We start from the raw sequence: 25,953 nt of genomic DNA on the forward strand, positions 1-25,953 counted from the left end.
TAGGTGACCCGAAGTCCCAGGGCAGTTGCCCACTCTGCCCAGTTGATGATTACGGCTCATGCACCGTATAAATACAACATATGTATAATAAATGCAGTTATGGCTGTTCAACCAGGTGAAAAATTAAAAAGGCTATAATGCAAAACAACTGTGTGACCTGTAAAACAGCACAAACACTCAATGACACGCCCTTGGAGACATTCAGGTGTGAGCCACCAGCTGTTGTCAGGATGCAGATAAATTGCTGGTTTTCTGTCCTGTCTGATAATTGATTGCAACAGCTGTTTCTACTCTTCATCCCAGATGTGACGAAGCCTCTGACACAATTGCTGGAGTGAAAATTAGCATGATTCTGGTAAACATCTGCTTTGGGAGAGGCCTTTGGCAGGTGTTTTGCTTTCTCAATCTGCTCCACACACTGAGAGTCACTGTGCTGTCATGTAATTGTCCTGCAACAAAAGGCCAGCATTGCACAGTCACCTTTGATATCATACAGTTCACAAGACACAACTGGTCATTGTGCCTTCAGCAAGCCAAAATATGATTTTCCTGCATAATCAATGAATGCTTTGTGTTTTTTTTCTTAGGTTCATGACCGCCCAAAAGGGTGTATGAACATCTGGCTACTCTTTTAAATAAAAACGTGATCATTAAAGGGGCATTTTACTTCTTATTCCCTCAAAAACGGTATTCTTAATAAATTTAATTTCAATGTGTAATGAACGCCTAACATGTCGGGTAACTGTCCTTAAGCTGTTTGTGTTCACAAGATATGGACTGCCAGATACATCTTGCGCTTGTGACGATGGGGTTGGTTGTCCTTGTGTTATTTTAAAATCAAAGGGAAACTGTACCTGTCCCTTTGTAGTTTTGGTGCTAATAATGGTTTTATTTTAAAATCAATGTGTAAAAGCCTAAAAGAGAAACACAGAAGAGCTGGATTTTTACATTTTGATGTGAAAAACAATAAGTCCTCTCACCTCACGGTCATGTGTCTTACACCTTTAATGACCCTTTAGACCTCTGACCCATCCATCCATTCATTTTCATTTTCCTCCTGGGGGACCCCAAGGTGTTCCCAGATCAGATGAGATATGTAATCCCTCCAGCGTGTTCTGGGTCTACCCCGGCGCCTCCTACCAGTGGAACATGCCTGGAACACCTCTAACAGGAGGCGCCCAGGAGGCATCCTGAGCCCAGCCACTGCACAGAGGAAACTCATTTCGACCGCTCGTATCCACAATCTCATTCTTTCGGTCACTACCCAGAGCTGATAACCACAGGTGAGGGTTGGGACGTAGATGGACCAGTAAATCGAAACCTTTGCCTTAACAGTTCAGCTCCCTCTTCACCAAGACGGTCAGGCACAATGCCTGCATCACTGCAGAAGCTGCATCAAACCACAGATTCTGAAAATTCTAGTACCACCATTTTTGTTAGTTTTTTTGGGGGGGCTTACACCTTTATTTGATAGGACATTTTTTATCATGAAAGGGGGAGAAAGAGAGGGGTTGACATGCAGTAAAAGGCCGAAGGTTGGAATTGAACCTGCGGCTGCTGTGGCATAACAAATAGCCTACTTTACAGAATGGGGATATGCAGTTTGAAAGACATGGCTTTAACCAAATGAAAAGGGTTAACACATATACTTAATTGCGAAAGTACACTCTCTCATCTTGAGTCAAAACAACTTATTCAAAGTGAGGAAACATAACACAGCAGGACATCAGGGAAAGTTATGAAATCATTTATTCCCAGTACGTGGTTGTGTACATCTCCAGCATACGATACTGTGCACATGAGAAGCATCATCATTGACATTAGGCTGTACATGAACAGTGGTCACCTCTCCTGCTCACACTCTCTCACACACACTCAGTCACACAGACAGACAGACGACTGGTCAGGCCTTCAAGGGTCCTAAAACTGCTCACCAGAGTTTGCCTGACTTGGTATCACATCCGCTCTGTTACTGAGCACAGTTTGCTGTGCCGTGGTACTCATATCCTTGTAAACACCTCAAGAGCTACAGTCCTGGCTCGGGCGCATGGTGAGACAAAAACACAGATGCTCTCTAGTCTCCACATTCTTTTTTTGTTGTTGTTTTGTTCTCCTTCTTATAGGCGGGTAAGAAAAGGGTGTAGCTGTAGGACTACTGACTACACATTGAGCTTGAGTTTAGTGATTTCTCAGTGCAGACTTGGTCTCTAACATCTGGTTAAAGGAGGAAGGGTTACACTCAACAAGAACCAAATAATCCCACCATTTCCCCATCTTCCACATGCTCTTTACTAAGCGGCAAGCTAAACACAGTTCAATTCAATTCAATTCAATAGAACTTTACTTATCTGACAGGAAAAAAGTTTATGACAACTACGGACATACTTTTTTTGCAAGAACAAAACATGATACACATGCACACACACACACACATTCTGACACTTAGAGGCGTGCAAACTGTATGCACCTGCAACACTGCCGGACATCGTGTACCAAAATTAAAGGGGGTCAACTAAACCAGCGGCGACTCCGAGGACCTGTGTGAGATGTCCCGTCACTTTTCAAAGGGCGCTCGAAACACATGGCCTGTACTGCGTTCAGCTACATTAAACACATTAAAAGATTCTGAAGATGGATGTGGAGCTGCCATGATTTTCTAGTCTACAGGGTAGGACTGTTGAAACCAGGCTAACGCTGTGATACATCTCCACCAGCGTGCTGTGTGATGGGTTGTTTCTTGCAGAGCAGATCCTGGAATGGAGAGTTAACTACATGTACATGCAGAGCACAAGCAACTCCACTAGATGAGGGTGTCACTCGCCATCGGATCAATTCTATGAATGCTTCCAATGACCGAGATGCACAGAGCCAAAATGAGGCTTTTCCCCCAAAAATGCCTACCAATCTGACACCCATTTGGTCCACTTTATACATGGTTTTTGGATAGGCATTAATGCTCCACATGCCAGTCTTCTACAGAGGTTTGTTTTCTTTTTCTGCATATTTATGGCCACAATACCAGAAGGTGTAAACCACGCTCCTCTAAACCAGTGTTTCGAACTCAGCACAGAAAGCAGAGGAGTCAAAGACAAGGTGCGTGTGCACTGTGTTTGTGAAAAGTGGGTAAAATATTGAGCTAAAAAGCTGGTATGGCACCAGAAACGAGTAAATTCAATGAGAGCAATAGAAACAGTTGCTCCATAAATAAAGCATCAACTAAAAAAGTAAAAGCGCAGGCCGAACAGGACGTACATGAAGAGAGTTGAGCTGAGTGTGACGTCATGTCAACAGGGATATGGCTGGAGGTCTAAAGTCACACAGGGTGACTCTATGTGACAAGAGTTAATGAAATCAGTCCATATGACAAAGTTCAAGAAAAAAAATTGAATGTTGGTGTCAACATCCACTAATGACGGCATTTCCACAAATTTAGCCTGAATATCTCAGGGGTTACCAAGCTCAGCTGATCAATAAATGGTTTATTAAGACAACCCCGTCGTGTTAAACAAGCAGAGTAAATTGGGATTCTCCGTTAAGCAGGTTAGTATGTTGAGATCGCATGCTGTTCAGCAGTACAGGTTATCAAATACTGGCCTAGTGCTGGTTGTGCGCGTTGTGTAAGAAGGGCAACGAGCAATAAGGAAACTCTGCTTTCTTTCCTTCTCCTGCCGGCCAGAACGTCACTCTCCCCTCTCTCCTGGAGTCCCCCCAACCCCCCACCCTTATCCCACAGGAACCATATAAAAGACAAAAAATAAAATAATAAAATCAAAATACATACAACATCATTATCTTTCCCCTGACCCCATATCCCCCCAGTCTCTCCTCTTTAAACTAATCTCCTCCGTTAATAGTGTTTTCAATATGAAACAGTGGACGCACCCATGTCAGATTCTAACATTTACATGGCTTTAGCACAGTCTGTCTGCTTTCCGTCGAGCAATCGCTTGGAGAGAACGGGAGGAAGTACGAGGAAAGAGTCGAGGCAGGCAGAGAGGGACAGAGGGAGGCTTCTGCTCCAAAACAGAGGGTGGAGTATTAGTGATACCATCTGTCCTCCTCACTACTTCAGGATTAGATGGAGTCCTTCGCCCAGTTCATCTGGAGAGGAAGACGAGTGTGGTGAAAAAAGAAGTACATTAAATCCTTGTCAAACAATGGATATGTAGAGCCTTATTAGAGGCCAAGTACAACACAAGACACTGAAGGCTACTGATGCATTATGAGCTCACCTTTGACAGTGCTGATCAAAAAACAGCTCTCGTCAGGCAAGTTGTAAACCATCTAGAAAAGACAAAAAAGGACAGTGAGATGTGGCTGCTCATCAAATGTCAGCTTGTAGACATAGTGTTTCTTTGGCGCTTTAGTTGTGACTGAGGGTTCATTAAAGCAGGAGCCATACAGGACAGTATGTGCGTCAGGATGTAAATCACATGCAAATTGTTGTTCCTGATCAGACAGCACACAAAGTAGTGACGCACATCTTCTATCTTCCTCTGTACAGAGTGAACCAGTCTCAGTCGTGCCCTTTACTCTCGCCCCATTTACCAGTATGGATTTTTTGAGGCAGGGGTTGAAAAATTATGGTAATAATATATCGACTGGCAGTCATTTTTGTTACTTTTTTTTATTACTTTAAGGGATTTCAGCACCTTATCTTTTGGTAGGATTGGAGGATTTAGAAATGTCGAGGTGCAGTGAGGTTTAAATGAAAGAGGGAAAGGTCTTAAAGTCATCATCTTAGATATGCTTGACACGACATCAGTATATGTTTGGCAGAGCTGTTTTGCAGTTGGTTTAAGTTTCAGCACAAAATGCATCTCGAAGGCTAATGCCTAGTTCACACTACATGACTTCAGCCCTGATTTTCTGCTCGCCAACAGTTTTTGGATCTCCCTGATAAAACCCAAGATCAGAGACAAATCAGAATTGGCTAGTCGCTTGCAAATTGGTGCTCCAACGCTATGTTCGAACTGTTCAAAGACACAGACCAAGAGGCTCACCAATGCACTGCAAACACTCCCCAGATATCTAGCGGGCTAAATATCTGGACCTGTCTGGGACTTTGTTGGCGAGTTACAGCAAATAAGAGCGCAAGACACAGGTTGAGGTCACAGACGAGCAGCGCTGCAGAGCTTTCCAAGGTATGTGTGTGTTAAAGAGGCACTGAGAGACAGTGACGGAGAGAGGGGAAGAGATGGTGGAAGGTGGACTATTGCACTAAATGTTTCTGAAAGTTATTAGCCTAATAATTTCGCTTTGTCACTTTTGGGACATTTTCAGACTGGAGGAACCTTTTCATAGTTCGAAATACCCCCTTGTTGTTGTGTCCGCCCTGCAAGAACTAGGAACAATCGTAGTTTTATATATATGCCATTTTGAGGGACTTTTTTTGCTTCTATTTCATAGTAGCTACGTCCTCAGCACACGAGGAACCATAAGTTACAGGAGTGTATGGTGATTGGTCCAAACGTAAGTGGGTGCTACCAGGTAGGAGGTTCCTCTCAGGAAGCCCCCACAGCTGTTGGGTCCAAAAACTCCTTTTGATTTGGTATCTTCTAGTAAGCACCTTTCGACCCTGGGTTGGGGTTCGACCAACGCATCACGTGACATCTTGTAGTGTGTGATTTATCCTTCAGGGATTGATACTTCGGGATTGATCCTGGCTTCATATGAGCAGAGGAAATCTCAGCTTGTTGCTAGGCTAATCTATACAATGTAAAATGCCATAGGCTTGTGCTAATAATGTTAGCATGTTATATTTGTCTGGAAAACGTGTTTAGTATAAGACATTTGTTTTGTCGGTGAACCTGGTCGGTGAGCTGTAATGGAGCCAAATTATGTACTGTTACCTTTGTTAAATGCTGCTGTTGTCCCTGGTTTTATATGGCTAGGCTAATTTATACAATGTAAAATGCCATAGGCTTGTGCTAATAACATTAGCATGTTGTATTTGTAGGGGAAATGTGTCCAGATAAAGACAAGTGATTGCTGCAAGTTATAGTGAAGCTGATTTGTGTAGTTGTGTTTGAAATCGTCGCTATTAAGCCATGTTTAATGTGTGTTTTGGGTGTATTTTGAATCAACTTAACTTTACAGCACTTCACAGAAACCACCGCTGCCAACTAGTGTTTTGGAGGTGTAACTGCAGAATGACACAGACAAACCACCGCACAAGTATAAATGCTCACAACTGCGTAAGAGATGTACGTAGGCTCTGCCGCACAACTATAAATCCTGCTTAAATTTTGGCTTTCCCCCGTGTTTGTTTCGCTGAGTGACTCCCGCCAGCACAGAATTGTGACGAATGTCGATCTAGAGTGATGTAAAAGTCATGTGACTGTTACAACTGCAAAAATCAGATCTGTATCTGATGTAGGAACCACATATGAAAGTGGCCCAAATCAGAATGGAAAAGATATTTAATATGATTTGCGCTGTTCAGACTGTTATGATAAAAAAATAATTTAAAAAAACACAACACATCCGAGTCACATAAGAGAAAAAAGGCCACTTTTGCCTGCAGTCTGATTGTATCCATGGTGACGTGTTTATCCTGCTCACAGCAGAGAGGTTTGAGTGTCCCCCACAGTTTACCTTTTTAATTATAACATCCCTCTTAATAAAAAGCCCTCCACCGCTGAGTGTGTGACACTCCAAATATTAAAGACAAAGGCAAACAGCCAGTGTGTGCATCTGTGTTTGTGTGTAGGTACCTGGTCACTGAGCAGGATGTGTATGCCTGTGGGACCCTGTCTGTACACCTGGTTGATCGTTCCCAGTGGAAGGCTGCACACACATGCCATCTTTCGGATCAGTTCGGCAGCAGTGAGCTCCTCTAGGTACAGAGCATGATACACTGCACAGAAACAGACCAGAGAAGATGTTAACACTCACACACTGCATTACTCTGATATCAGCTGCTGTCAAACACAGAGCTTGTTTACCGTGTAAACTAGGGGAAATGCTGTGTTCTCCATTTTCATTGGTGGCGTGTCTCTCCAACAGAGGGCTCTCCTGGGGAGACTCCTGGCAGACGTACACTGTCAACCTGGGACGCACTGACCTACACACAAACATGATAATTTACGCAGTGAAACATACTGGCGCCTTCATAACACTCATGCAGGTGTACACAAAAACTGACACACACTTAACACACCTGGATTTAAGTGCATTGAAGAGTCTGATCCCATCTGCTGGCCCACAAATCTGGACCAGGTCGTCCCGGGTTAGCTTCAACAAATCAGAACCTGAGACACAAGTGAGAGGACCAGTCACTCAAACTGCAGCTGTAACATTACATCCATGTTTTAGTGTACGTGACAGCGTGTGTGTACCTGAGAAGTGAGAGAAGAGCCGTGTGTAGGAGCTGAAGCGATTTTTCAGTAGCCACTTCTGTGCATCCTGTATGGAGGCAGTGGGGCTCAACTGCTGCAGAGGAGGACAAGAGACACGTACACACAGTAAGTTCCACCTGGGAAATTTTAGCCACATGCCATTAACAACATACACTGAGGTTAGCACAACAAGCAAGTCAGTCATACTGAAGTGAGAGTAAATGAAACTGTGAAGTTAGCAGACCCTCGAAGAGCTAGAGGAGAGCTGTGTATTAGACGAGGACAATCTGTCAGTGTTGTTCCACTGATGGCATCACTCAGATGTGTTGATCATCGGGATGACAGATGTTTGGGGCATTTGAAAATTTAAAGCCAAGGTGGAACTAATTGAAACACTTGTCCTGGCGCTCCTAAAGTTTTATTTTTTTATTATTCTATGTATCTTGGTGTTTTCAGTTTTGTATCATTGGTATCATTTCTCTGCTGGATTTCCCCCTCCAGGTAGGGGGAGAGTTACTGCCTCAAGTGAGGGAGTTCAAGTATCTCAGGGTCTTCTTCACGAGTGAGGGTAGAATGGAACGTGAGATAGGGTTGGGTTGGTATGAGAGGGGAGAAAAAAAAAAAAAAAGCGGTCCGGTTTTTGTGAAAAACCACATCAAGTCGGTAATACCGGATTTTTAATTGACTCATTTAAAATAAAAAATGACCATAGGACAACAGAGTGACAGTAACACGTTTCAAACTCCAGGCTACAGTAGAGGCCTCGGCGCATGCGCACTCACACCCCCTAGCTCAGTCCCCGCCGCACCCCCACCCCCCTCTCTCTCCTGCTCGCTATGCGCTTGGTGAAGAGGCAGACACAGGTGCTCACAGACTCAGGCGTACTATAAGCGGAGCGGACTCCGCGAGGAATGTCCGCAGTCATTCGGGCTTCCATAGTCGAGCGCACTTCCGTGTTGTAGTTTGCTAAAATGTCCGTGAAAAATCCCTGCGATGTGAAAAATACATTCCGAGCTGTCTTTTGCGTGACACTGGTGCGCGGAGCGGAGTCCGTGCGGTCGTAAAATCTGAGCTTTGCGTGCACAGAGTTTGCGGACATCTGCTTTTAGTCCGGGCGGACCTCCGCGGAGTCCGCTCCGCATACGTTCCGCCCGAATACAGGCTGTAAAATGACGTATGCGGTCCAGTCGGTCTCAAAAAAATAAATAAATAAATAAATAAAAAAAAAAAAACCCGGTCCAAGATGGAGTACCGAACCGAATTGGTATTACCGAGAACCGACCCAACCCTAGCGTGAGATGGATCGGCAGGTTGGTGTGGCTTCTGCAGTGATGTGGGCCCTGCGCCAGTCCATCGAGAGGAGAGAGCTGAGCCAGAAGGCGAAGCTTTCGATTAACTGGTCTGTCTATGTCCCAACCCTCACCTATGGTCATGAGTTCTGGGTAGTGACCGAAAGCTGATCTGTCAATCAGCTGATATTAGGGAGGCGTGACCGTCCTTTCAGTTTTGACAGGACGATCACGCCACCTGCTGTCCTTCTGCTGCCTCTCCAAGACGTGTCACAACCACCATCAAGTGACACGTCTGAGGAAGGCAGAAGTTTCTGCCGAAACATGTCAAGGTATGTAACATCCTAACACATGTCTGAGATAAAAGAACAACTAAAGTCATTATCAGAAACTGAAGACATAATGAACACCATTGAACCAATCCCCATTTCAGTTTACGAGCACCTAAAGTAATGTTGGTTATTTTGTCTGACCAACTCTACTGCTTACGTTTTCCACCAGTTCATTCAGGTGAGAGGAGTGAAGACTAACCTCCGAGTTTCCATGGCTACCAGGGTCTGCCTGGTGATTGGGTGAGGACGAGTCACTGGAACACAAGAGACGACAATTAGGAGAAGTGAGATCAATGAACACCTCAGTTAAAGGCCACAAGGACACAGACACACTTACCTGTCCGGTACTGAGGAGGTTGTGTAGGTGGACAGCGGGGCGGAGGTGAAGGAGGGAGTAGCTGCCTGGTTGGGGCTAACGTAGGCGTTGTCTGGCCACGGGGAGCACTAAGAAGAGACACAAATATATTTATAAACACACCATTTATCAGACTTACTGGGTTAATTAACACAGTCCAAATATCCCAAAAGAAAAGACAAAAAAGGTTGAGGGAAAGTCAAGGGTGGATTGGGAATTTAGCTTTGCACCGACTCCGCCCACCTAACGTCACACACATGGCACTGAAACATCTCCTTCTCAGCAGCTGAGGGTCTATAAGCCTCAGACTGCAGCCAGGTGTCTACAGGGGAGCAGACTGTGGACAGAGTGAGGGGGAGGAGGAGTGGAGGAGAGGGGAGCAGGGTGCTTACACTGCCTCTCTTGGCCAAGGAGTCGCCACAGTCAGCGGGAAGTGTCCGCTTGCTGGACTTTTTCAGCTCGTGGTCACCCGCATCCTCTATGATGGGTTCAAGCCTCGTCTACGTACAGACACACAGCAGAGGTTAGCCAGCCAGCAACCAGCACAGAAACACAACCAACAACCTGAGGGCAGCCTGAGTTTGGCTAACAAGGGTAGAAAATGTTGTCTCACTGCTCAATGATTCACTTTATATTAATTTCATATTTTGTTCGAGGATTTTTTGTTTAGTTTTAGGGTGATGATGTTATAAACTCTGACAACAGACATTCACAGCTTTGTGCAAAACCTCATTAGAAACTTCAAATCTGAATAAATGACATTAAACACATCCCTAATGAAGACAATCGTTTAGGCGGTCCTCTACAAACTAGACTTGAACAAGACGAGATGCGTCAGGATCCAAGCGGCTACCTACCTCAGCTAAACATTCACAGTACACTGTTGTGCATCCTAACGTTGCTGTCGACCACTTTCCGAAGCATACCAGATGCCAGACTGTCTTCAAAGCAGCCATTTGTTTCACATCCTGTTACTACAGAATTAAAATATACGCGAGGAGACTTCAAACCTGCCTGAGACAGGTAATCCATCACTCCTGTCACTCTGACTGTTTTGTCAAATTGTGTCATCCCCACATTTTGATGCGGTGCAGTTCAACAGCAGATTGCTGTGGTAGTTTATTGATTACTGCGTTTTAATTCAAGAGCCTTATGTTGACGGAAAGACAAAATCAAAGTCAGTAAACAACAAAAAAAGAAAGGCAAAGGAATAAAAAGGGATCATGTGAATTTGGTAGCTCCTTGCATTAAAATGCCTGCTGTTGGGTCGTGTTTTTTCCCCCAGCGGACTGATCCAATATTTGGTTGGCAGAAAATTAACTGGCATGAATCGAGATAATGGATAATCATCAGTTAGTGTTAGTTATAAGCGAAAATGCCAATAAAAATGTGAGGATTTTTCAATTTGAGGATGTGGCTAAGTCTCACTCAGACTCACCCTGGGTCTGAGTCCATAGCCGCTGTACCAGAGAGCAGTGTGAAAGCAAGGAGCGCTCACTCTGTAGCTAAACCTGTCGACCAACAAGTCCTCACTGATAAAACTGCTAAACTCGACAAATCTCAAGTCAACTGAGGGGTATCCGACTGATGATTCGAATCTGCAATTTTCGTTTTGTAGTTATGACCAAATATACGATGAAATACAATATACTGAAGCTGCCTCTGAAGAACAAGAGAGAGAAACCACGGGGAAAAAACGGCGTGCAGATCAGCGTGTTTTAACATGTAGCTCTGTGAATTAAAGGGTTCATTTCGACCAAAGCAGAGTTGGTGATTGTTGGCGCAGTGTACTAACTAACTAGACGATTAAAAAGAGTTTGAAGTAAGTGTTTTACAGTGCGTAAGCAAAGCAGTTAAGCTAACGTTAGTCTTCGTTTGGTAAAAGAGAGGAACTTGAGTGGTGTAAGGTTGTGTTTTACTGTTTAATAAGGAAAATAGGTGCCTCTGTTTGACGTGTGCTGTCATCATAACAACTGAAAACAATAATCATTTTCTTTTGTACCGGTCAAACGACCACAGCGAAGAGTTCAGGGTTCTCTGCTCATTTTATCTCTATGACTTCAGCCTCATTTGTGGTCACGTATTAGTGAGGCCTGATGGTTGATACCGGCTGCATACTGACCTCTGACAGGATAGTGGTATCATAAGAAGGCTGGTACTTTTCCTTCTCTTGAGCTGTTCGTTTCTCCATCTTCTCCCTGTCTGTCTTTTGCTTACGGTCCGCCCCCTTTGGCTAAACATGAAGCAGAGACCGGGGAAAGGAAGACAGATTTAATTTGCTGTCAGGGCTGACGCATGAGGTGGTACAAAAAATGTCCCCCCCTTGAGAATGTGTACCTTAAAGACTTTGATTTGGCAGGAGGCAGAGTGGAGGTGCTCTGTGTACTCTCCACTGTCTCCCTGGGCGAACGTGTCGATCTGGATCCTGAAGGGGACGCCCTTCTCTCCACCGTGCTTCCTGGGAGTGAACTCTGTGCTGATGCAGTGCACCTGCAGACAGCAGGGAGACAAGAGTCAGAGTGTGATGAAAGTATGTGTTTGATGTGGAAATTCAGTGGTACGCCCAACAGATGGCACAGAAGAGAGCTGATGTGTGTGTGTGTGTGTGTGTGTGTGTGTGTGTGTTACCTGCACAAAAACAGAAGTTCTTTTGTTCATGTCCCACAGGAACTCTGCAGCGTTCAGCTGGGAGGGGTGAGTCTTCGGCTCCACAATGCCCACTGACATGGGGATATCTGTCTCACACAAACACACACGCACAGATATTTGAACTCTGAATCGCACACATGGGGCGGTTTAAGTAAACATTTCTCGGCAGGCTTCATTACCGATGTCAAGGAGACGGTCGCCAGGACGATTCCACCTCCAGCCCTCCAGCTGCTGGTGCTCTGTGTACTGCAGCCGGCGGTCGTGAAAGACCACGCGCACAGTGCTCTACACACACGAACACACAAAATGTTAGGTATGAACTGTATTTGATGTAAGACATTAACTGCTCTGGCTGTGAGGATCCTCTCACCTTCACCATCTTGTTATTGATCTCTGGTAACTCCTCTGGCTTCCTGTTATCCAACATACGCACCTCATAAGACTGGCCTGAGAGCAAGAGAGTGAAAGAGAGAGATATCCCAACATCAAAAGAAAGTGAAAAACATGATGAGAGAGGTGCGAAACACCAGAGCTGGTAAAAACAAAACAGTGGAGTGAGTGCCACTATCCTTTCCCTGAATGTTTTATTTGTTGTGTAATTCAAATGAAGTCCATTTCAAGTTTTATCACTTATGATTATAAAAAACTTCTGTCGTGGTCTGGGTGAATACTCAAGTCTGATTGGCTGTCGGGTGTCCATAATTCCAGAAAACCTACTATGCAGTTCCAGTGAAACTGTCTGTTTACCGCTCTCGATTAACGCTGTGGCTACTTGACAGTATCAGTCTGTATCTAAAATAGGACGGTGACTGTAAAACACACGAGCAGCAAGAACCACACTCCCCTCTGAGCTCACTGATACACAGTAACACATCAGCAATCATCTCACATCCCATCCACTATTCTGAGTACTTCAGGCTGCAGCTGACAGCAACGTCACACATGGCAATTGTTTGTAAGTGAAAATCTTGATTCAGCTGCACGCTGATCCACGGCTGAAGTCCCCTGTTATTTTTGCTGCATGTGTTTTTCCACAGCAGGGCAGGTAAAAGAAGTTTATCTGTTGGAAGTGAGCTGTTTGTCTGCAGCTCTTCATCAACATCTCACTGTGGCTGTGTCTGATTTCACTCTTCCCCCCTGCTGCATTATTACACTTGTCTTAATTGAAGAAAGGCTGCTAACAAAGTTCAGCTTATTCTGTGATAAACATATTTTAATTTCTTAAAAATAAAAGTCCCTTATTATTTTGCTTTGTAAAAACTTTTATTGTGAAGCAGCAAAAAAAGGAAATGTTGAGTTTTCGAGCAGCAACATCAAACTTCTAATACGGCCGATAGGAAGCATTAACCAGTAAAATAAAGCAGATATCTAAAGTACAAACAGGACGCAGCAGGAGAGAAACTAATCTGCAAACCACAGAGATTCAGTTAGAAGAAATACAGATGTACTGAGAGCTGAACACAGAGAGACGTTTAAAAATGTCTTTCTCCCTGGTCTCCTGCAGACAGATATGAGGAGAATCTCAAATCACACACGCTTGTTTGAGGGGAGAAACGGGCCGGACGGGGGTTCGCTGCGGTTGGCGAGATGCCACCGCTACCCGCTTGAGTGCGGGCGGCCCGGCTTTTGGACCCACTCTGGAGAAGTAGTAGGTGTGCAGCTTGGCGTTGCACTGGGCATCTAAACTGATAACGAAAACACAAATCGGCGTAGCATGGCTTGATTGGATATGGCTAAAAGTTACAGAGGAAAAGGCCCACAGTGTACGTGTGCTGCTGCGGTAACTTCATTCATCTCACAGACTGATTTTGCATAGGTTGGGTCGCACTGTAGACTAATTAACAGACAGATTAAACAGAGGAGAAGCTCTGTATTGATGGAGAAACTGTGAGTGAGTGAGTGGGGCGGAGCTGTGCGGAGAGAATGAGAGAGGAGAGATTACACTGGTATGCGTTATGTGGCGCAACTTCACCCTATATCGATATAAATGGTGTTGTCTAAATCTATATCTTGCTTGAAAATATATCAATACATTGTAAAATAAATAAATAAATAAAATAAATAAATCAATATACCGCCCAGCCTTAGGAATTACTAATAGTTCATATTCCTAAAATGGAGTTTGGCGTAATATTTTCTGTCAGGAGCAGAATGGGAAATAATCTCTGAGGGAATCTAGTGGTAGTCTTTCATATGGTGACCCTGCAAGATCCCCAGTCTTTGCAAAACCTTGTTGTGTGTGACTAAAAACTCACATTGTCTTGATATGCGAGAGGCTGTCCGACTTTCGTCTTGTTATAGCCTTGCAGTGTATGGTGGGCTTAAGATGACAAAAAGTGTATTTAGCCCACAACATGTTAACAGAATATTTTCCGGTTAAGTGCATCATGAACTAATGTCATGGATGACCAGACCATCTTCTTACGGCCCACTCTGCAGTTTGGAAAATGTTTTGCGTCAGCAAACAACAGACCTAAGGTTGCACTTTAGCTGTGCTAGCATTTCTGTGTAATTCCACATTTCCATTTTTATGTATGAATTCTGTTAAATCCTGGGCTCAACAATACAGCTTCTATCTTGCTGTGATGTAGTAGAGACATACTGGTGGTGTGAAACACTATGTGCTAAGTAGAGGTCAAAAGAGGCTGCCATTCACACCAGCGATGGTTTCATTTTACAGCAATTATACTAATGTGCAATGAATTAATGCGGTAATTATTTATTGATGTTAAATGATGGGTGTGTGGCCTTATCATGCACAAAGAAGTGGACTGTGTTTGCACAAACCACATCAGATACCATTATCTGCACTTTTAGTTGTCCAAGAAGAAAAATATGAAGTCCACTATCATATTTGAAAGACAAAACGAGGTGACGTAAAACCAAAACTTTCTCCTGGCTGCATGCACTGTGTGTCTCACCTTGGTTTAGGTATGTGAGCGTCTCGTCGTGCAGCTTGACAGCAGGCGAGGTGGCGGCGCACAGCACATACTGGAATGGGGGATTTTTGGTCTCGCTTTCAGGAGGGAGGCTGGTGTCCTCCTGCTTAAAGATTGGCAGAGCCAGCACATCGCTGAGAGAGAGGAGAGAATAACAAACAGACAGTCAGCATGGACGTGATGCAGAAAAGGCCTGCAAGAAAAGCATCATGAAAGAATCACTGTGGCAGCTTTAAAAAATTTTTTGTGAAGGGCTTAATTGGTGCATCTTTGGCCTTTTGTCTAATATTTATTATAAAGCTTTTATTGAACTTCCAGTACCATAATGATTGCAGCATAATCACTATGACCTCCCTTAAAGCAAAGCCAGCCTTTATTCCTTAAGTCTTCCCACTTTGCCGTTATCTCCGACAACATGTCAAATTGGTCTGTGCCATTTAAACTGTTGCATGCTCCACTTCTTGGCAAGACAATGCTTCCTCCTCATAGTGTGGAATTATTAAATGGATTGGCTTATTTTAGAAGAAGTGACGAAGACTCTCCATCGATCAAATGGCTCTCTCATTATGTATGCATGAGGCCGTGGTGGGATAAATGAACAAAAACACCCAGAGATAGCCTGAGCTGCTGACACACACTATCTCTCACACTTGGCAGCCACTCTAGACAACCAACCCGTCCTCAGCTCACCCTGACAAATGCTGCAAGAGTGTCAACCGGTGCACCGTGAACAGGAGCGTGTATGTGTGTGTGTGTGTGTGTGCGTAGATATCAGTGGCTGTGCAGAAAACGAGTCCTATCCATGCAAAGAAATGCAGATCATGGCGTCTCATTACCTGAGAAACTTTTTGGCAAGTCATGATGCTACTCTAAACCTGAGCCAAACTTTAAATAAAAAACCCTTGACAATTTCAAGACAGTCCTGCAGCACCTTCTTCAAAACAACATCGTCTTCGCCTGCAGTCTGAAATCACTTCTCTCTCTGAATCACTTGCTGCTGTGTTTTCTTTGCAGAGTGGGTGCCCAGACGGAGTCAACCTGGGTGCCGCAGCCCCGTTGAGCCCTGATGCCCAGGAAAACTACATCTGCTTCCTGAAATCCGAGGAGCTGGCTCCACTGAAACACACTGAGACATTCTGTTCCTACCAGCTGCTGACTCCAAACATGCCCCACAACCCAACCCAACGCCACGGATACATAGCACTACTCCTGCAGCCACTGACACCACACACACACTCTGTTTTTGCTAATTCACTTACATGCAACCCATCACTCATGAGAAACTGACACACAGCTACGTCACACTCAGATAAACGCACACTAAAAGCAGATGGCCGAGGAGGCAGCTGATAAGACACATGCCGGTCCTGGGAGATTCTTGTCTTAAATGTCATCACCTCCCATAGCATGTTACATAACTCAGTGCAGACATACCAAGAGTTACTAATTAAACAGGTGGTTTACAACAGTGCCACTTTGACGCCAACGTATTCCAACAACTCAAGAAAGGAGACAGGAAACATATCTATCCTACACACACACATTATCAACAAGTAGTGCGGACTGAGTCATAAGATGTCACATTTAGGGACAAATGTTAGAATAACGTGGTGACACGTTGACAAGTAATTATGTTAAATATGGAAGATGAGAGGGCTGCGTGTATTAACAGCAATTTGGGCATAGTGACGACGACTGTATGTGTGTGTGTGTGTGTGTGTGTGTGTGTGTGTGTGTGTGTGTGTGTGTGTGTGTGTCTGGAAACTAGTGCTGGGTATCATGTGAAGATTTTAGATTAGATTTTGTTCCAATAAAATACCTGTGCCATCAAAAGTGTCAACAAAACATTTTTTTCAGTATAGAGAAGTTTTAAAAATAGAATAAATTCAACTGGACAGACTGTGTTGCTGAGAAAAGATGGTGTGATTGGATCAGAAGCTCTAAAGCAGCAACTTTATCATGGACCCTGTGGTGAGATTGATTTGTTCAAGAATCTGAGCAGGCGTTCAATACCAACACTTGTGTTATTGTGTCAAAGGGTCAAGATTTGAGATTGAATGCTTGGTCAGACTGTTAGGTTTGTTTACTCATTTCAGACATTTCTACATATTAATCTGGAAACTTTTCAAATGTAAAACAATATTTCCGTCTCCTTATTTAACAATGATGCTTATTCTGTTAGCTTTAACGCTGTTGGCTTTTCTTCTTCTATCTAACTAAACTTTGATAATCTCTGATCATTACTTAGAAGAAGGGATGAGCGTAATGAGTCGACTAGTCTATCAAATGTCAGCACCAAAGCTACTTGTTGATTAAACTTAAGATTAGTACTATCATATGCAGCTGTGTTTACCCAATGAAAATGCTGTTGTAATAATCAGGCATGTTTCCTTATGATTTATTTTCCTCAAGAATATTGTTTTTAATCAGTGTTACTTGTTAATTTTTAACTAGTGAATTGTTGTCATGTTTTGTAGTATATTGTGCACTTTTTTTTTGTGTACATTGCAAAGTGCCACACATTTTTAGAGGTGTCTGAAACCCAATTTGGTTATTGAAAAATGTGATTAACAATTTCAAATGGCTCTTAAAATATACGCAATATTTTATGGACAATGTTTGACCTTAAATAGTAAATTGTGCTCAATTTGGACTGTTTTCTGGGTGTTTTCTTACATTTAAACGTCAGGGAAATTGGTTGTTAGGAACATCCCTTGTTAGAGACACCTACTGTCTCTTACATTATGACTGTAGCTGGAAATTTCTGATGAAAAATATCTTATTTTATTTCCAAAAAGGATGGTTTGGTGTGTCTCAAGCTGCACAAGAGTAAAGAAGTGCTGCAGCTTCTACCACTTACACCTTCAAGTCAGTTAACTCTTTTAAAAGATATACTAAAATCAGACCTTTTACATGATGAACAACGTTTTGTTTCCACATACTGGTCTTTAGAAACAAAGCCATAGACCTGTTCTGTTAAATCAACAAGTTTGAGGGGCCCAAACAAGGCCTTTCTTGGAGACTTCCTCTGTGTTATCTTGAAATGTACACAAAGTTTAGGTCTCTCTTTTTGGCGCATGGTCCAGGCAACAGCATGAACTGATTTAACGTCTTTGTCCCTCACAGTGTAACAGGTATCCTGTCTTTGCTTTTGTGTGGGTTTAGAGAAACATATCTTTGCCCCTGATCGTGGCACCCTGCAATGACTGCCCTACTCCAAATCCCAAAACAAAGAGAAGCCATCACACTCAGCACAAAGGGAGTCACACACACAGCCATAGGAGGATGTAGTGTTAACATTTGCAGACAGAGTGTATCTCTGTATCTGTGTGAGGAAGCTGGGGGTGGCATGTTGACTCCGTCTCTAACCTCATGCTGTAGGCTCCAGCCCCCAGCTCCTGCCCGATGCCGGACAGGCTGGCATCGAAGTCGTGAACCAGCCCCGACTCTATGGTGGCGTCGTCCATCTTCAGCACCCAGGCCATCGGCCCCAGCTCCTTGTCCTCGGCTTCTACTCGGAGGGCCGCCAGCTTGCTTCAGGTACGAGAGGTCGGCTAGCGAGGAAGTGGGCTCTGCAGCTTCTGAGTGACACCGTGAGAGGAAAGTTATGCTGCTAGCCCGTTAGCCGCTCCTTGGCAAGCTGGGCAAGCGAATCGGTAGCTTTCCACAGAGACTGGATGTATCGCCATATCTCCACTCGAGGGTTTTTCGGGGGGGGGGTTTTGTCACACAACACGGTCCTCCACAGCTGGCAGACTGTGTGAAAGTAACAATAAGTTAGGGTCCGCTCAGCTAGCAAATGTTGGTCGTGACTGAAGATGCGAGCTGATTGTCACCATGTAAACGTTAGCTAACAGCTAGCTAGCTAGCTACCACTAGCTCTACTTAAGCAAGCTAGCGTGAATCCAGCAGCCCCGTTGTTATCCCAAGTCTTGAAGCAGGCTAGCTAACGTTAGCATGTGTTAACAAAATACCACAAGCACAGACGATGATTCTGTTTTAGTCCACACGCCGCATCCCACGCAGCGTCCGCACAGCTGTTGCTACCTAGCTATCAGGCTAACTAGCATCAACTTCACTTGCTTCGTATCAACTGTGCGATGTCCGGAGACCTAAGAGCAGCTGTCCTCTGGCGCTCCCTGTACCGTCCCGACCCGCTCTCCTCTTCTCATCGCGGGGCTGGAATCACCGCTGAGGTTTCCCGGTCCTTGAGACGCAGTCCTTTAACCATCCAAAGTGCAGCGGTTGACACAAAACCAGGCATCAACATGGCTCCCTCAGCATACAGACCGTCGGTCTCTGAAGCCTGCAGGGCTGCCACCGCCAGCCTCAGGAAGGATGCCAGGACGGCGATCAGCCAATCACAGGCCGCATTCTGTGCCCAGCGCAAGCGGATTAGCCAATCAGAGGCCTCCGAGCTTCCGTCATTGTGTCCAACTGTACTTGTGCTCTGCCTCCCAGAAAGTATAATGCACCTAAAGTCTACACTGTCAACACAGATGAACACTTGGGGAGGAATACTCAGTGGAGGAAGGTAACTAAGTACATTTACTCAAGTACTGTACTTCAGTTCCATTTCCAGGTACTTTTCTATTTTATGCCACTTACTACTTTTACTCCCCACTCCACATTAAAGAGCCAAATATTGCACTTTTTATTTCACTATTTTTATTTTTTAAGCTGAAGTCACTTTGCAAACGTAGATTATTGATACAAAATATAGATAAACTAATAAATTGTGATATTATGAGTTGAGTAATTAAAATCAGCACCACCTGTAACAGCTGCACTATTAAAGTGATGCACATATGGATGCATCAATGATAGATATGTATATGATCTTAAAATTAGCCATTCTGCATAATAAGTACCTTTACTTTTGTTGCCTTAAATATTTTTTGATGCTAATATTTTTGTGCTTTTACTCAAGTATGATTCTGAATGCAGGACTTTTACTTGTAACAGTAAGTATTTTTACACAGCTGCATACATCATACACACAAATCAATCAATCAATTTTATTAATAAAGCCCAATATCACAAATCAAAGTTTGCCTCAGAGGGCTTTACAGCATGCGACATCCCGACAAATACTTCTTCCACCACTGGATGTTGCATGCAACCCTCCGTTCTGAGGGGGGTTCAGTTGCTGCCGCCTGTAGGCTACCTTATTAGTCGATGCACATTAAATAACTAGTAGTATTGACTGTAAAATAAGACTTCCTTAAAGTCAGGGTAAAGTAAAATCTGATATTTAAATCTGCAGCATTATACATGTTAGAAAACACCAGTTGAAAACACTGAAAAGACTATGGGAACTATGAAGTGCTGAATTGTAGAGGATTTTGAGGCAGGGCTCTGATGACGCAATGGAACAATCCTTAGCATAAGCCCCACCACTACACTACAGACTGAATTGCTATGTTTACTTACAGAACTTTTGGGTAGAAAATCCTCACATCACATAAATTAATATGTATGTACATATATATATATATATATATATATAGTGTGTATATGTAGTGGGACAAACTCATATTTGCTTTGCCCTGACTTTACCTCTCCACATTGACAATATATATCCTATATCCTTCTATAGCAAGCAAATTCCCAAAATTCAGATGGCTTTTAGTTTTGATGTCACCCCAAGATTTTTAGTGTCCCCATCTGGCCACCCCAACAAACACTTTTTGGGGGCGCCACTGCATGTAGGCCTCCCCACAGTGATAAGGCTCCCCACAGTGATAAGGCTCCCCACAGTGATAAGGCTCCACCAGTGTCACGAAGCAATAACCCAACAGTTACTCATTAACATATATAACAGAGACCTGAGACATCTCTGGGGTCATAAACTAAATTAAACAAACATACCGTGTGTAGCTGCTGCCGCCGTGTCTCTGTACAGGGGCTCGGAAGTTCTCAGTGTAAGGCTGCCAGAACAACATTGTGTCCCACACACAGCTGTCGCTACGGTCCGTCTCACTGCCAGTCAACACGGCTCAGCCCGGTACACGAGCAGGTCCACACAGCAGCAGCTCATGTCTGTCTGGGGTCAGTGTCGCAGCACAGTTTGCACCAGTCGGCTGCAGGCTTGGTGTCTGGTCAATAATTATCCACAGGTCGGACCCTGGACGTGGCGCGCAGTCAAGTCTCTGGGTGGCAAAGTTTTTCCGAGTAGCAGAGTACACGCGCTATTTTGGCCCGAGGGGGGAAGACCCGCCTCAGGACGTTGTGACTGTCCCCCTGTCTGACTCCTTACACTGTGCAAGACATGGACGTCACAACACAACAGTCAGGCTGTGTTTGTTTTGCATGTAACATTAAATCTGTACAGTCACTAGCTGATATATTACCCTGACAGTATAAAGCAACATAAAATGCAAAGACTCGAGTACAAGTGTTTTAAAACTGTACTTTTATGAAGACAGACAGACAGACAGACAGACAGACAGACAGCAGCATATTAACTGCAGAGACTTGGCAGTGAGGAGGTGACTGCAGTCTGCTGCTCTATCTGAGATCCTCTTTAGCTGCACCTAAATTTACAGCCCACAGGACAGATGCATACATGAAATTCAGCACCGGTTTCTCAAATGTCTATGTTGCATGAGACATAAATGTTATATTTTAAACTGCATGTCTCAATTAGTCCACTTTATTAACTGCTGTGCACAGTTTCTTTCCACTGCTCTCTGATCCACCGTGTAAATTACATAACAGCTATAAACCAAACAGGACAGTGGCTCTGGAGCTGAAACTAATTTAACTGGTGGACATAAAATTAATCCTTCTAGGCTGTGAAGATGTTTTACTTAAGCCTTGTGAGATAGTAAATTTAATATGTTTAAGATATTGGGCTGGGCATTTTACACCAATTTCTGAAACTTTATGGACCAAATGATTCAGAAAGGCAATAAAAATATATTAAAAAAGAATCAAAGTTAAGTTGTTATCCCCCATCACTGGTTATAGACAAGAGTTTGTGTGTAGTTTAACCACAGGGACAATTTAGAGTCTCATTTCAAGGATTTTTATTTGTTATTTTATTTATTATTATTTTTATTTTATTACAATAAATTGTGAAGACAATAGAGCCTCCACAAAATAGCATTTTAAGTCTTGTGTGTGATTTATCCTGGCTTCACATGAGCAGAGGAAATCTCTGCTAGTTGCTAGGCTAATTTATACAATGTAAAATGCCATGGGCTGGTGCTAATAACGTTAGCATGCGTCCAGATAAAGACAAGTGTTTGTCTGTGAATGCTGCCAGTTATAGTGAAGCTGATTTGTGTACTTGTGTTTGAAATTGTGGCTATTAAGCCATGTTTAATGTGTGTTTAAAGTGTGTTTAATTAGAATGAGCCGCTTATATCTACATAGGGAGTGGGTCCTGGTTCACAGACATCGCCATGTTCCTACAGTGGCCCAAAATGGACAAACCAAACACTGGCTTTGATTGGGTCATTTGTGTTTTCATGTTAGCAACCCCTCTGCGATGAACAGCATTGGAAAAAACACTGATTTTCCCGGTTTAAATCACCAGAGGCCTGTACTACTAAGCAGGATTTGGAGTTAGTGTGGTAACGTCAGGATTAACTCTGGGTTTTCAGTACTATGAAGCTGTTTCTCTTTTTACCAGGATAAATCACCATGGCAACTGATGCTGAACAGCTAACCTGCTCCGGAGCAAGTTAACTTCAGAGAATCGGATCACAGCCTGTCAACACTGCGACCTCTGACCAATCAGAGGTAAAAAAGAGGAGCCTATATATTGTTAGAGGAGTCATTTCATTGTTTCAGGGCTCTATTTCCACAGGTTTTAAAACAGAGATAGTTTACATACTAAACATGATTTTGGCTGTATTTCAACTAATTCAACGTTTATTTTAGTGTGCAGTGACAGTGTTGCTAATTTTACACTCTGATTCCATCACTGCAGCTCATAATAACACGCGACACCTGTGTGATGAGAACGAGGATAAAACAGATAATATTTTTTGAGAAAATTAAAAGCAGCATTTGGGTTGGATAGACCTCATCAGTCATTAAGTAGTCTACTTTTCCACCCTTCAGCAGTAACACTTGGTGTTACGTTAAAATGTTTTTGTGAGATATTCATCATCATCCAACTAAATAGCAAAAAATACTAATGTCACTTACAACCTAGCGATACCTACATGCAATTTAAAACTCTGCCGACAGTGACCCTTTGAATAGCGTTTTCACTAGCTCTACATTTCTGTTATGAGATTTCAGAGTATTGTCTACATCCCATGCCACTGACATTTTACTGTCTTGTAGTCGCAGACAGTTCCAGTACTGTTTCATTTCATATGAAGCAGTCTCCTTCATTCATGGTTGTGATGATGTCATTTGTAATTAACAACCCCGCCCATTTCCCATGAACGCAGCTTTGTAGTGCCGGTTATCCAGACGGCCAATGTTAGGGTTAGTCAAACCAGATAACAAGAAGATATCCTGGGTATGCTGAACTGGCTTCAGAGTATAGGCCTCTGGTCTGTTTGTTTTAGAGAGGGGGAGACTTCTGCGGATGATTCGGCTTCAGATAAAAACCTCGTGAACATCTGGATCTTATCAGAGAATAAAGGTGAGCACACATTAGCAGGTGCTGGGCTAGACAAGTTATAAAGCATCAGAGAAACACTCATTTGTAACGTTTGTTTTAGAGAGGAAGAGACCTCAGAGGATGATTTGGCTCCAGTAAAAACCTCCTAACAACGAACATTGGAGCAATTACAACCTGGAGATCAAGCTTTGCACATGGGAGGAGTTTTAGCTGGTTGCAATCCTCAGGATCTCTTGGTTGAAGGTACAACTGGACACAGAGGGTCTTTAGAAGACGTACTGGAGTTGGTTTACAGCTGAACCAGTTCACAACCAAAATGACCGCGATCATCTTCAGTGTTGAATATACTGGGCAATACTACAACCAGTAAAGATCTTCAATATACCCCTTCCCTCATTCCCACTGCACAAACCAAAGGAGGCGGGGCTTATCATGACCTGTACAAGTTCTTTATTATAATGTAAGCACAGCTTTGTAAATGCACGGAGGAAACACAACAGTGAAAACTAGAATGTTACAAGAAGAGGAAGGAAAGAAAGACACGATGAAGAGAAGAGAATCGGGTGACATGACGATTTTTTTTTTTTTCAGAGCTGTAAATAATACATTTCTACAAATTTCTCAGCAGAGAAAAAATAAGTGTGAGAAAGAGAGAGAGAGAGAGAGTGAGAGAGAGAGACCGAGAGAGAGAGAGACACTACGGCTAGCGCAACAGAGAGAAAATAAAAACAAGGATGGGCACACATGCGCACCCCCCCCCCCCCGGGGAACTCTCGTAAATGACACTGTTATTGGATATTCCATTTTAATATCATATATAGATACATATCCACTATGTGATAATAAGCCATGTCCTGTCATACTTCATGTGGTAAGCAGCACGCACCATCCTCCTGCCCATGTTGCCCAGAAATGGACTGATCCAAGATGAGCCGGGAGAAATGGAGGACGCTGTGAATTTTTCTGAAAGGGGTGGACATTGTTCACATTAATTTAAAACCCCAGTCACAATATTCTGGACTCCGATACAAACTTCTTTTTAAAATTTAGTCTCATGCATAGCCAAGCACATAACACCTCCTATACTTTGGACTCTGCCTATGTACTATATCCGCTGTGACTCGTGTCAGTGCTGTGCACGGTTGGTCGGTCGTACCTTTTAGGCTAATCAGCACCTTTTTGACAGAGAGAAAGTGTTTATGTGTGACAGAGAGAGAGACGTTAAAAACCGCTGCAGTAAAACCTCATTGCGTGAAATAAATCCAAACTATGACACAATGTAAATTTACATTCCTGTCTACCTGGCCCCAGTTACTCACTGTTCGAGAAAGACACAAGACGGCACCATTCGTTCGTCTCAGCCCTGTTCCATGAACCTTACCCCCTTAACAATGAGAACCATGCAGACGCACCACTTCCTGTTGACATCAAGATGTTATTCAGAGGGGATGCTGTAGTGTTCGGGATAGAGGACGGAGATTTCATATCTTCATCTTTGATTAGTGACAAACCTGGGTGTGACTGGATGTGTGTTATCTGTACGTGTTTAAGGGTTCAGTTCAGTCTGAGATCAGGGGGGATCCTCAGCGATGGTCAGGAGAACTACGACACTCCTCTCTTCTGCACAACTCCCATCTTGTAGGAAATGTTTGAGGACTGTGTGTACCTGTGTGTGTGTTACTTTGCTGGCCAGAGTGCAAGCGTACGTGTGTATGTAAGCAGTTTGCTCCTGTGACAGAGTGTTAGGGTGTGTGTTTTGTTCTCGGCCTGTGTGGGTGTGAGCTCATGAGCTGATGTTGTATGTTTGGTGGGCAGAGTTGCAGTTCTGTGGTTGCCCTGTGGGAGGGCGCTGTGTCTCCTATAGGCCCTCAGACGGGGGTTCATTGCCGCTGGAGCCAGACTGGGCACGCTTGATGTACAGATTCAACAGCTTCAGCTGCAGAAAGAAAAACAGAGGGTAGATGTGTAAATGTGTGTCTGTAGAGGTTGCAAGGAAGTCATACAAGCTGTATCACTGAGGTGAAACCTTTTCTATTATTCTTATTTGGCAATAATTTAAAGTGTGGAGAATCCTTTCGATATTTTTACACAAGATGATCCATTTTCGGGGGGAGCAGGCTGTGCAAGATACTCCAGACGTCCCTCTCCCCAGCAACACTTTCCAGCTCCTCCTGGTGGATCCTGAGGCATTCCCAGCCCAGATGAGATACATAATCCCTCCAGCATGTTCTGGGTGTATCCCTGGGTCGCCTACCAGTTGGACATGCCCTGAGAACCTATAATGGGTAGGGTTGGGTACCGTTCATAATTGAACCGATACGGTACCGGTACCGGTATCTGGAATTCGGTACCGGTACCAAACGGTACCTTATTTCGGTACTTTTTAACCCTATGGACCCTAGGCGTTTTTGGGGTATTTTTACTGCCTTTACTTTTAAGCTCATATCACAGTCATTATAAAG

The 25,953-nt window shown here is 43.7% G+C and overlaps 2 protein-coding genes across 26 annotated transcripts in view; both read right to left on the minus strand.

Moving 5' to 3' along the window:
* Positions 1 to 1,731: 1,731 nt before the first annotated feature.
* ubp1 (upstream binding protein 1) lies at positions 1,732 to 21,070 on the minus strand. 7 transcript variants are annotated; one of them, XM_050034304.1, is made up of 16 exons: positions 20,776 to 21,070; positions 14,887 to 15,038; positions 12,336 to 12,412; positions 12,145 to 12,250; positions 11,945 to 12,051; positions 11,654 to 11,806; positions 11,439 to 11,549; positions 9,709 to 9,816; positions 9,299 to 9,405; positions 9,119 to 9,215; positions 7,341 to 7,434; positions 7,163 to 7,253; positions 6,948 to 7,066; positions 6,717 to 6,859; positions 4,233 to 4,284; positions 1,732 to 4,101 (listed from the first exon to the last, which is right to left on the minus strand). In XM_050034304.1, the coding sequence occupies exons 1-16, from the start codon at positions 20,847 to 20,849 to the stop codon at positions 4,064 to 4,066; spliced, it is 1,629 nt and encodes a 542-aa protein (XP_049890261.1). In that variant the 5' UTR covers positions 20,850 to 21,070; the 3' UTR covers positions 1,732 to 4,063. The 7 variants fall into 7 exon arrangements, with proteins under 7 accessions (XP_049890261.1, XP_049890262.1, XP_049890258.1 ...); XM_050034305.1 differs by lacking the exon at positions 20,776 to 21,070 and adding an exon at positions 18,274 to 19,191 and having other exon boundaries at positions 7,341 to 7,431; positions 9,161 to 9,215; XM_050034301.1 differs by lacking the exon at positions 20,776 to 21,070 and adding an exon at positions 18,274 to 19,191 and having other exon boundaries at positions 7,341 to 7,431.
* Positions 21,071 to 23,918: 2,848 nt separating this feature from the next.
* Positions 23,919 to 25,953, minus strand: part of clasp2 (cytoplasmic linker associated protein 2) — a 77,835-nt gene continuing 75,800 nt past the window's right edge. For all 19 annotated transcript variants that reach the window (XM_050033825.1, XM_050033815.1, XM_050033814.1 and 16 more), the window contains one exon: positions 23,919 to 25,427. In XM_050033825.1, the coding sequence (XP_049889782.1) occupies positions 25,350 to 25,427 (78 nt within the window). In that variant the 3' untranslated portion in view covers positions 23,919 to 25,349. The remainder of the gene's footprint in view (positions 25,428 to 25,953) is intronic.

The sequence above is a fragment of the Epinephelus moara genome, chromosome 22, assembly GCF_006386435.1.
Source record: "Epinephelus moara isolate mb chromosome 22, YSFRI_EMoa_1.0, whole genome shotgun sequence".
In the NCBI taxonomy this organism is placed as follows: domain Eukaryota; kingdom Metazoa; phylum Chordata; class Actinopteri; order Perciformes; family Serranidae; genus Epinephelus; species Epinephelus moara.